Genomic DNA, 12,416 nt, shown 5'->3' with positions numbered 1-12,416 from the left:
CTCTTCATAAAATCAAATGAGCGGGAAAACAAGTATGCACATTATGTTTTTTAGGCTTTTAATAATTACACTGCAATTAGTGTATTAATAATACAACTTTTATTTATATGTATGGGCATAAGCAGAACATTATTAGACTGCTTTGTTTACCTTTTAAAAAATAGTAACTATAAGCAACATATAAAACCACCAAACTAAGCATAGCTATTATTATATGGCTACTTCTACTAAAACCAAAGTTACACTGTGGATACTTCAGCATTGCTGTAGCAAAACCATGGTTACTGCTAAAATGCCAAAAACTTGGTTACTAGTTATGGTTAATTCAATATTACTACAGTAAATCCATGGCTAGTTTTCATAAGGGTATCGTTTATTCACTAAAGATCATTGTCCATGTTTTAACACCTCAGAATTTATATCAATATATTTCTTCAGCACCTCATATGTCTTTTTTTAATAATACAAAACAAAATGAGCGGGAGAATGAAACAAAGGAAACTGCGTCGTGTGGGGGATGGTAATTTTCAAACAGGAAGAGATAGGTGGGACTAATATTAGGAAGTCTTTGATTGGCTCTCTTTCCTGTCCGTCAAACTTTGAGCTGTCCAATGATATCATGTAATGGGTGTGGCCAATGAAGACACGCAATCAGAGGACGCGCCTCGTCTCCTTGTACAATTAGCATAGAGGAGGAAATAATAGTGGCTGTCCGTGGATTTTAACACTCTGTATTTGTGAAGTTTACTGCACAGATCGTCATGCCTGAACCAGCGAAGTCCGCACCGAAGAAAGGATCTAAGAAGGCCGTCACTAAGACCGCCGCTAAAGGAGGAAAGAAGCGTAAGAGGACCAGGAAGGAGAGTTACGCTATCTACGTGTACAAAGTCCTGAAGCAGGTTCATCCTGACACCGGTATCTCCTCCAAGGCGATGGGAATCATGAACTCCTTCGTCAACGACATCTTCGAGCGCATCGCCGGTGAGTCGTCTCGTCTCGCTCACTACAACAAGCGCTCCACCATCACCTCGAGAGAGATCCAGACCGCCGTGCGGCTGCTGCTGCCCGGTGAACTGGCCAAACACGCCGTGTCTGAGGGCACAAAGGCCGTCACCAAGTACACCAGCTCCAAGTAAAGTGTGATGAAGCTTGCAGCGACACCAAAGGCTCTTTTAAGAGCCACCCATGTACTCGTCTAAAGAGCTTCTTTAATTTCCCACAATATTAGTGATTGCAGAACACGTGGACATGATTTCTTGAACCAAGCTAACATTACAAACTGAAACCTGTACTAACCTAGTTCAAACAAACAAGAATCAAGTTAAACAACATAATCGAAAGCTGTAGTGTATTCTGAATGATATCAGGAATATACTCCCTTAATCTGTGATGGAGAACATCTTAAAATAATGGAAAACATTTCTGCTTAAGCAATCCACAGAGACTGCACTATTCAAAACCTATACTAAAAAACATTCTTTTATATTTAGATTAATACATTATATTATGTTCTTGTACTTTAAATGCAAGTAACCCAGCTAGAAATGTTACGTTCCCAGGAAGTTCTCAGAATGTCCCCACTGGTGTCAAGGACGTCGCCTAGTAACGTTCCAGGAACGTTCGGAGACGGTCATGATGTGGAGTTCTTTAAAGGTTCGGAGGACGTTATTTTGCGGACCTTCACGCAACATTCGGGACGTTCTCTGAACGTTTAGGGGACCATGTTTTATTTGGAAATGTGATGTTCCCAGAACGTTCTAAGACCGCCCCCAGTGTTGTCAAGGAGGGAACCAAACTAGAATGTAACTGCAGAAAATCTTTCACACTTGTTCTTGCAGAACCTTTATCAGGAATAAGCATGCACGTTTAACACATTCAAAGATAAAATACAAAGCAGGGATCCGTCATTTATTTATTTTGTGTGAACAAAAACAGATTATAAATTAATAGATGGCGGACGTTACTGCAACAAGTGCTCCTGGGTTTGCCAGAGCTCGTCTTAAACCAGAAATATATAAAACCATTGATGGCAAAGTTATAGTTGAAGATGAACTTTTACACTTCCTTTCGATAAAAATGAGAACTTTAAGTCAGGATGAAATAGTCCTTTTAGCCGCAAACCACTTCGGATCAGATTGGATTGAGGCTTCAAAGAAAATGCTGTTTGAACTTTGTTCCACTACTCAACGGAATATCTCTCACAAAGGAGCACAGAAAGACGCCAATAATATCAAGAGCTGTCTTAAAGTCCTTAATGAATGTGGGGACAATATACCAAAATTTGTATCATATTATTTGGACGAGCTGCCACCTGTGACTTTTTCCAACATAGACGTCTGTGGCCTTCTTCGGAAAGTTGAGCAGCTACATGCTGATGTATCCGTCTTGAAACATGTGACGCACCGACAATCTGAAACAGGTGAAGGTTTGAGTGCAGTCGCGGCGGACGTGAGAAGAACGCTGCCCACGGTGGTACGGGCTTTGATGTGCCGGTGAGCTGGATGGAGAATGCAAGCACCACGCGCATTACTCACTATACGGATGTCGGTGACGCGGATGGTTCGGCGGAGGTGCCTGAAACAACAGGTGACAGACGCCGAGGAGAGGCTCCAAGACCCGTGCTTCAAGCAATGGAGAGTATTATGCCAGCAGCTAGCCCTGGGTTGACGAGGCTGTCGCCTGGTTTACCCAAGTGGAACCAGGTTGTAAAAAGGGGGCGACAGAAGCGCACAGAGGAGTCCCAACAGGGAGTACGCATTGGCAAATCTGTGTTGGAACGGAGGGCAGCAAAAATTGTTGTGGGCACTGGTGCGGCAAGAGACATCAAGATGATAACAACAAAAAGGGTGAGTGTCTTCGCCAGTAGGTTTTCACCTGATGTAGATGTTGAAGTATTGTGCGCTCATCTTATGCATAAACTTGGGCATGAAGTATCATGCGAAAGGATTGCTACTGTAAACAGCAGATACGCATCATTTAAAATAGCTGCTGAATGCAAAGATGTTGGTGATATGTATAACCCGGAACTATGGCCGTATGTACGGCGCTACTATGAACCACGGAGAGCTGGAACCGTGGGTGCTAACGTTAAAGCGGCTACTCTACCTTCTGCCAATACGAGTATGCCTGATAATTGCATGAGTGCCAAAGTATGATGTCGCTATGGATATACGCGTCCTATCATATAATTGCCGTGGCCTGCGCTTGGGTCAAAGTGCTGAGGATAAAGCTTGCCGTTTTATTGTTGATCAGTTGCTGGAGCACAGTGATATTCTGTGCCTACAGGAAACATTTCTTGCAATGCAGGATTTAACGGGCCTGAACTCAATCATGACAGCTTTCACGGTGCTGGAGAGTCTACCACTGACCTCAGTTTGGGAATACAAAGAGGCAGAATTCCAGGAGGTGTGGCAATTCTGTGGAATAAAAAGCTGGACTCAGCAATTAATGTAGTTAGGCTTGGTGTGGACTGGTGTATTGCTATACGTCTGACACAGTGTGATAGGGAATTTATTATTTTAAATATTTATACTCCATATGAATGCCAGCAAAATGAAGAAGATTATGTAAATAAGGTTGCTTTTATTAGTTCCTATTTACAAAATGAGTGTTTTTCAAATATCTTTATCGTTGGGGATATGAATGCAGACATCTCAGACAACAAGTCAGTGTTTGCTAAACATTTAAATAACTTACGTACCGATAATAATTTAATACTGTCCAGCAGAGAGCTCCTGCCTGTTGATATATATGTGTGTAGCTAAGTGAGGCCTGGCACACCACGTCCTGGCTGGACCATTGCCTCACTACAGCTGATGCTCACGCATCCCTGGCACATATGGACATTTTATACGATGTATCCACTTCTGATCACATTCCTGTAAAAATGGTGATCAGGTCTGAGTACATACCGTCAACTATAAAGTGTGAAAATAACTCAAATCATGTTTTTTTGGACTGGTCCTCTCTTACATGTGACGAAATGTCTTTGTACTATGAACATACTGATCAATTATTGAATAATATACATCTCCCTAGAGAGGCACTCATGTGCAAAAATGGTAATTGCACAAACAGTGACCATATCATAGAAATCTCTGCTATGTATACTGCAATTGTCTCTGCTTTACTTGAAGCTAGTAAGTCTCTTAAGCATAAAAAGGGAGGAAAAACTCGGCCTGGCTGGAATGCATATGTGGCTGAATTCTATGCTGAGGCTCGTGAAGCTACTAGGCCTAGATCTTGGGCAATGGCTGGTAAACCAAGACAGGGACCTATTTTTGAATATAAGAAGAGCACAAATGCAAAATGTAAATATGCAATACGTTTCATTAGTAAAAATGAGCAGCATCTGAGGGCAGAAGCTATGGCCAAGAAACTTTTAGACAACACAAATAATGATTTCTGGAAAGAGGTGAAACGTACAAATAACTGCAAACCCTCACTACCATGTTCAGTTGATGGAGTCCCTGGTGCAAATGCTATTGCTGAGCTCTGGCGAATGCATTATAGAAAATTGTTTAATTGTGTACAGACTAAATGTTTTAAAGTAGATAATGTTGACAATGTAGATACAGTCAAATTTCATGAGGTCTCTAAGGCTATTAGGAACTTAATTCTACCTGGATTCTATCTCGGCTGAACATTTAAAAAATTCAAGCATAAGGCTATATACACTTCTTGCACTAGGCTTTACTGCCTTCATGATCCATGGCTTTCTTCCAGACTCAATGATGTCTGTGATGTTGATTCCTGTGATTAAGGATAAAGCAGGAAAAGTGGGTTCCTCAGACAACTATAGACCAGGGTTGCCCAATTGGACGGTTTTGCTATCTTTTTTGTGGGCAAAAATGGGTTTGGGCGGGTGGATAAAATTTGGGCTGGTTTCGGATCAGTTCGGCGGGTTTTTGTACCCGAAACATCGGTACTTCAGATCCTTCTTTCGGCGACTCGCTGTTCAGTAGCCTACTCTCTCTCACTCTCACACACACACACACACACACACTACAGGTCTGGCTGACGTGCCCCCTAAACTCACAACAGACACTCCCTCCCTTCAGCTCACGTCACGCACGGATAGGCTAAGTCTAAGGTCGATGTACTTTTGCGTCCATTACTTTTTCCTTTTTTAACTCCTAATTGAATAATGAAAAACCTGCTTTCTTCTTTATTCGTTTTTAGACTGGTGAAATGATATTCACAAACTTATTTTCCTTATATAGGCCTACAATGCTTAGATATTTAACTTCACATATAAAAAAGAAAGCCTAAAACAAAAACATTTCAAAAACTGTAAAATGTTAAGTTATATAAAAATAAATTATTTTATGATACACATATTACTGTCTTAAGTGAACTCATTTATAAACGCCATTAATAATTGTCATTATTATTATTAGCCTAAAAATCACCCACAGCCTAAATCACCTCTCTGTATTGTTCCAGAGACATGGCTCTTCTCATTCAGCACTGCGGGAAAAATATAATTTCCTGGTTAGGCCTTAAAATACCAGTAAAATCGACATTTTCCATATTAATTTGTGAATATTTTAAATGTTTAATAAAGGGGCAAAAAGTCATAAACAATACATCAAGATTAATTTTTTATTTATTATAGAAAAATAAATATTTATTATATATTTATTTTATTTATTATACTAATATATATATTTTTTTTTTTAACTGCAGCATTTGCAGTTCAAATTCAAATTTTTGTGTTCAACTTTGCGTTTTAAAAATACAACAACCGTTAATTTTTGATTACAGGTTAAAAAAGGAAAAACGAATGGACGCAAAGTACACGGACCAATGGGTAATTTTAAAACTCGTTAATGATTATCATGTGTTTAAATGAGAAACCATAGCGAGAAACAAGCCAATACAAATTTGGGCGGTTCTTTGTGCATTCTCGCGGTTTTTGACGATGTTTTGGGCTGGAAAACCTTGCTGGCATCTGGCAACCCTGCTATAGACCCATCGCTTTAGCTAATATATTATCAAAAGTTGTGGAATTAATTCTCCTTGAGAAGATTAATGAATGAATTACCTCTGCAGATAATCAATTTGGTTTTAAACCGAAGCATGGTACGGATATGTGCATATATGTCCTGAAGGAACTACTAAGCAACTATAAGAGAAAAAACTCAACTGTTTTTAAATGTTTTTTAGATGCATCTAAGGCATTCGACTGGGTGAATCATTGGAAATTATTTAAAAAATTGGATGCAGCAGGAGTCCCTAAATACATTGTCAGAATCCTATCATATTGGTATGCCCAACAGACCATGCAAGTGAAATGGGATAGCTGTATGTCGGCACCCTTTCATATCAGTAATGGAGTAAGACAAGGGAGCATCTTATCACCCATTTTATTCAATTTTTACATGAATGATTTATCATATAAATTAAACCGAGGTAAAACTGGCTGTATGGTCGGTAGTACAGTGATTAACCGTCTTATGTATGCAGATGATTGTGATTTTTAGCCCGAGCTCAGCTGGACTGCAGCATCTTCTTAGTATATGTTCTGCGTTTGGGGAAGAACATGATGTAAAGTACAATGACTCCAAAAGTGTTATCATGATCTGCAGAACCGCAGAAGACAGACATTTAAGGTAATGTTCTTAATATCTGCAGTAAAGTGAAATATCTTGGTCATCTGATTACAGATCAGCTTACAGATGACAATGACATTAAACGTCAGTGCCGTATGCTGTATGTGCGGGCAAATGTTCTGGTACGCAAATTTGGTTGCTGCACTGCTGGAGTCAAGTTGACCCTATTTAAAGCATACTGTTCGCCTTTGTATACTGCACATCTGTGGCTGAACTATAAAAAAGCTAGTCTTCAGAAATTGCAAGTACCATTCAATGACGCTCTGAGGATGTTACTAAAAAAGCCCAGATCAACTTGTGCGAGTGAGTTGTTTGTGAGCACCAGAGTGGACACACTACAGTCTGTCCTGCGAAAAGCGATGTTCAGGTTCATTTGTCGACTGAATGATTCTGTAAATCAAGTTGTTGTGGTGCTGGTGAATGTTAGGTACAGTGCCACACGCTGCATGTCTCAGTTTTGGGAACACTGGTATAAGTGTCTTTTAAAAACGAGTCATTTGTAACTTTTTGTTGTGTAAATTTTTATTTTATTTGTACGAATGGACCATGAGTCTGAATAAAAGGATAATAAAATAAATAAATAATAATAAAAAAAAAATATTAATGTGGTCATGCAGAAGCGTATAGAAACTAAATGAAACACAGTAAATAAAATTAGGAAACGGCAATAACAACAAGACAAAAATGTATATTCATTTTATGTTCTGTAAATGCTGAACAACAAGTAACAAGAATAACTATTAAATATATTAAATTAAATAACTATTAAATATATACAGTGTGTGTGTGTGTGCGCGCACGCGTCAGTCACTGTCTCCATCCTCAGGAGGTGCCCGAAGTTGTTCTTCCGCTGCCTGAAAAAAATCAAACATTATATTTACCAATCACTTCAACGACTTTTTAATTACTTTTAACTTCACTTTGGTGTATAAGTACTAAGTAAATAAGTGAAGGGATAAATCAAAGCAGTTATGTTATTCTAGAGAAGAGAGAGAGAGAGAGAGAGAGAGCTCATTGAATAAAACAACTTACAGGTGTCGCGACCACCTTGGCACGGTGAGGTGCATATTTGAGAGTTTCCCCTATACATGTATCGATTTCCTTTTCCGTGTTTTACGGAAATTGTTTGGCACAAGCACCTAGAAGAGAAAAAAAAGATAACAAAATAAATGTGAAAGTTTCTAATGCAGGGCTTCAGACTATGCTGGAAAGTATTTACAAGAACAATAATTCACTCCACCGAACAAAAATGGAAAAAAAGCAGCTCGTAAACATTTGAAATGGGCCATTATTATGACGTTATTGTGATACATGATTACATTTTAAAATATGTAGACTACGCTATTATAGTTATTATTATAGTTTGATTTTTATATATATATATATATATATATATATATATATATATATATATATATATATATATATATATATATATATATATATAATAGCCTATCCCATGAGCACTAATAAATGCAATTTCAACTATTTCTGAAGTGCTTTTATAAAGAACACCGCTTTCTCACATAACGCAGCGAAGCAGCCCCTGCACGAGAGAATAATTGATTTTCGAGCCATCGATATCAACAGATTCAGCACCATTGCCACAGACAGCACCTGGTAACGTCGCACGTAAGAAGGTATATAGTAACGGCGCGATGTGGAAATAAAATTGCTATATGAGACAAAATTGCCCAGCTCCATCCAAAATGGATAAAAATGCATATTCTACAAGGGGGATAAAACAATCTAAATAAATCTATGACGATTATCACTATTGAAATAAAATGTGAAGTTATACATGGCATGCAAAATATTACTTTTTATTTCAGCGTTGAGCATTATAAACAATAAGACACGAATCTGCAATAACCAATCATATGAGTTTAGATAAGAGTGAAGAAAAAAAACTGCTGGTTCGCGGGAGTTTCTGCCGCGTTCATGCGAGTGTCGCTCACCTCAGACAGAGACAGACAGACACAATCTGGATTTCACTGAATTCACACGAGGAAAACTGTAGAAGTAAGATATTAACTTATAATCCTATTGTTTTTTCATGCTACTAAAATAACGACTTGATTTTGTAATCGGAAAAACGAATTAACTAATTCATAAATGGTTCTTGTGATAGCCTACAATAATTACCCCCCCAATATATAATATTCTTTCAATCAACATTATTCATTATTACAATAACACAAGCAAAAATCGCAGTAATGGTGTTTTCAGTTATTTGTCAAAAATTGCTATCATAACAGATTCAACCTTTCTGGGATTGCTGTGGTAGATCAGTTTTTTTGTGTGTTTTCGTGAAATTAAATATAAGCATAGGCTATATGGTGTAGCCTACAGTAGGTCTGGCATTTCAGTTATTGGTTTATAAATATAATATATATATTCTGCCTTTAGTGGGTCAGTATTACTGGCATACAAATAAAGAGAAGAAAGCAGTAAACATTTGAAATGGGCCGTTATTGAGGCATCAGTATAGGGATGTGCATCACAGAACCGCGCGCGATTCTTGCTCTTGAATAGGGAGTGCATCACAGAACAGAATGGTTTAAAGTAAAATCACTTTTCTATGATGTGATAAATGAGCAGGGCCCGGTTCCCCAAAACGTTCTTATCGCTAAGTAGTTCTTAACCTATTCCTTAACCTCTCTCTTAACATTATGGCACGATTCCCGACACGTTCGTACGCTAAATTACGGAGCCCGGGAAGTCACCTGTGGGAGAAAAAAAAACAATCCGTGGCGACGGTTTTGCAATCATTCCGCTCAGTTTATAAACCGTACTCACGAATTCTCAAACTGTTCCCTCGGTTTAACAAATCGTGCCCAAGGATTAATAAACCGTACCCACGAGTTCCTAATCTGCGCTCTCAGATTTGTAAACCGTGCCTTCGGTTTTTGCAATCTGTACCCACAAAGTAATAAACCGTGCCCACGCTTTCGCAATCCATTCCCACGGGTTTATCTTGATTTAATCTGTATTTGATCATTTTATTAGTTCATTAACTAATTATGTTAACTCAACTAATTTAATGTAAAGAGCTGGATACTAATTAGGCTACTAAGTAAATAATGTCAACTAAATAAAAGTAGTTGCGAATGATGTATTATTCTTTTCTGTATGAGCAGAAATTATGGAGTATTTTAAGTTGTTAGGGATACCCGGTTCGTCTACCCGTCACAACATATTGTGTGAACACATTACTGACAATTTGATCATTTAAATAATAGTCTATATTTTACTGATAACTTAAACTATGTTAAAATAAATGTTACTGGAATAATTTGAGGAATGTTTCATTTGCATAGAACGTGTTTGTCTTTCTTAACGCCGTAATGCACCTTCGCGTGAAGTGGAAAATCGATTCCTGAGCAATCGATGCCAACTAATTCAGCACCTTCACTTGGGACAGCGCCTTTGTAACGCTGAACGTAAGAGGCAGCGTGTTAAGAAGCTTCCTAAGGGACACTTGGGGGAACACACTTAGGAACATAAACAACTTTGGTAAGATATATCTTTCGAGTCTTCTTAGCGCGCTAAGAGTGAGCGTTATCGGGGAACCGGGCCCTTTCTTATTTTTTCTGTTTAGAAATCAAAAACGAGAAAACAAATTATCCGAAGGTACACGGACAGTACAGACATTTTTCTGTTTATCATTTGTTCTTTAAAAAGTTGCATGATGAAGTGAGAAGAAGAGAGAAGTTTTGAAAAGCATACTTAAAACAATATGGTGGAGGGCTGTCCCTATGAAGGTCAGTTTTCCTTTTCGGCCTTTCAGGCTGTAATTTGACCAGGCCTCATTGGTAGCTATTTTTCTAAGGATTCTCCTCACAGCATCTCCAATGTTGCTGCCTCCCATCAGGCTCAAAAACTGTATCTATGCAACATATAAAGATAAATATTAAAAAGCAAATGTTAGTGTTGCAATGGCACGCGGAGCAGGGTTAATCGCTGTCACACAAGCAAATGCGAAAGGTGTATGTATTTCATTCAGATAAATTAGCCTACATGCACACAGTTCTACATTTTGAACTTAAAAATGGCACTTTGTGACAAAAAGGTTGCCGACCCCTGTGCTACATCAACATACCATCCTTTTTTTTTCCATCTGGGCCCTCAAGTTTTAATATTAAAGCTTGCAGCTCCTGCACTGTTTTGCAGGGCCTCTCAATGGTCTCCTGTGGTGGTGTTGTGATGGTTGCCGAACCAGGACGATTCTGTTGAATAGCCTGGACCAGACGCTCAATTGAATTTGAAATATCTGTCGACATTATCTCTATTGCGAGGAGCAACCGCTGCTCAGATTGCTCGATGAGATGCTGGAAATCTGAAAAATTGAGATGGGTGAGATGATGATGGGGGGGGGGGGGGTTTGGTCATCTTGACATTTAATTATTTGCTTAGTATTCAGGCATATGTGTGGTACTTCAAGAAATAAAATATAGACATTGGCATGACTGTGTTGCCAGATGCAATAGCTATGCTCTAATTTGGATAGTAAGTCAAGTTAAGTCATCTTCATTTATATAGCGCTTTTAACAATGTAGATTGTTTCAAAGCAGCTTTACAGAGATAAACGTATAATTTAAGGTAACAGAGATTGAGATTAGACAGTAATAAAAAAAGCAGCCATAAACTTAATTTACTGAAGATAAAAAAAAAAAAAACATTTATCTTAACAGATGAATAAAAGACCAACATTAAACATACATACCATGGAAAGTATTATTAGCTAAAAGATTTGGCAGGGATGGCCATCTTCCTCAGGTGCGTGAGCAGTGACTGTGATGTCAGTAGGTGGTTTGTCTAAGAACAGACATTGAAAGCATGGGATAAACTCATAGTTCAGGGGAGTTGAGTACAAGGAATTGTAACTTGACATGACAAAAAATACCAACCTACAACTCACACAATATAAGACACTCCAACCGAATTAAAAAAAATTTTAAAATAGGATTTTCATTAGAAATCTGTATGTATTTCACACAAAATAGCCTGTTCCCGTCAGCTGGCTATGCACTTAGTTTGCCTGTTCACTAATTGACACCGGACACACCACCATCAAATCAACACAACACAAGAAATGACACCAAAAGTTAAATCTGTTACTTACAACTCGGAGGCTTGATGGCTTTTGAGAGGATGTGGACATTTTTCTCATTTTTTCGGTAGGAATCTCACATTCTCCTATTAATTCAGGATGAATATAGTTCCGCACATTTAGCACCTCTTCTTCTGTGTCCACATTTGAACTTTCTACAGCTTTTTTGACTCTTATAGTTGTCTAAGGACAGAGTAAATTTGTGTTGTCTTTTTAGTTTTGTAATCATTTTACTATGTAAAGGCAGTGTACCTCCATATGACTATATATTTATTCAGTTTTCTCACCAGTCTCTGAGAGTATTCGTATTTTATGTCGCTTCCAGAGCTCCTTATCTGGCCTTTGGGAGGCCTTTGCCATGGCATCAGCGTTTCTACGGGGCCAGTAGCAATCAGAACCTAAAACATTTCATGGAAAAGTTAATCACATCTTATTTTTTTACGGTATTAATTGTGTGTGTGTGTGTGTGTGTGTGTGTGTGTGTGTGTGTGTGTGTGTGTGTGTGTGTATGTCTGCACGTGCATGTACCCTTACCCCATTCACCTCCTCTACCCATAATGCAGGCACCACAGCAAATTGCATTTTCTTGTTCAAAAATAACTATGTAAAATCCAACCTACATTACAAACAGAAGAACATAAACGCCTTAGAAAAGAGGGCCAATAAATATGAAATCTAAGTTAGGACAT

General features: G+C 38.3%; 1 protein-coding gene across 4 annotated transcripts in view; it reads left to right on the top strand.

Annotated features, from left to right (window-relative positions):
- Positions 1 to 200: 200 nt before the first annotated feature.
- The window catches only part of LOC127655912 (histone H2B), a 42,875-nt gene continuing 30,659 nt past the window's right edge, over positions 201 to 12,416 (top strand). For 3 of the 4 annotated variants that reach the window (XM_052143985.1, XM_052143976.1, XM_052144002.1), the window contains exon 1: positions 1,146 to 2,846. In XM_052143985.1, the coding sequence (XP_051999945.1) occupies positions 2,502 to 2,846 (345 nt within the window). In that variant the 5' untranslated portion in view covers positions 1,146 to 2,501. Of the gene's footprint in view, positions 2,847 to 12,416 lie in introns of all 4 variants that reach the window. The other variant, XM_052144013.1, reaches the window with a different exon arrangement.

The sequence above is a fragment of the Xyrauchen texanus genome, chromosome 2 (assembly GCF_025860055.1).
Source record: "Xyrauchen texanus isolate HMW12.3.18 chromosome 2, RBS_HiC_50CHRs, whole genome shotgun sequence".
Taxonomy (NCBI): domain Eukaryota; kingdom Metazoa; phylum Chordata; class Actinopteri; order Cypriniformes; family Catostomidae; genus Xyrauchen; species Xyrauchen texanus.
This window is presented reverse-complemented; position numbering and strand designations above follow the sequence as displayed.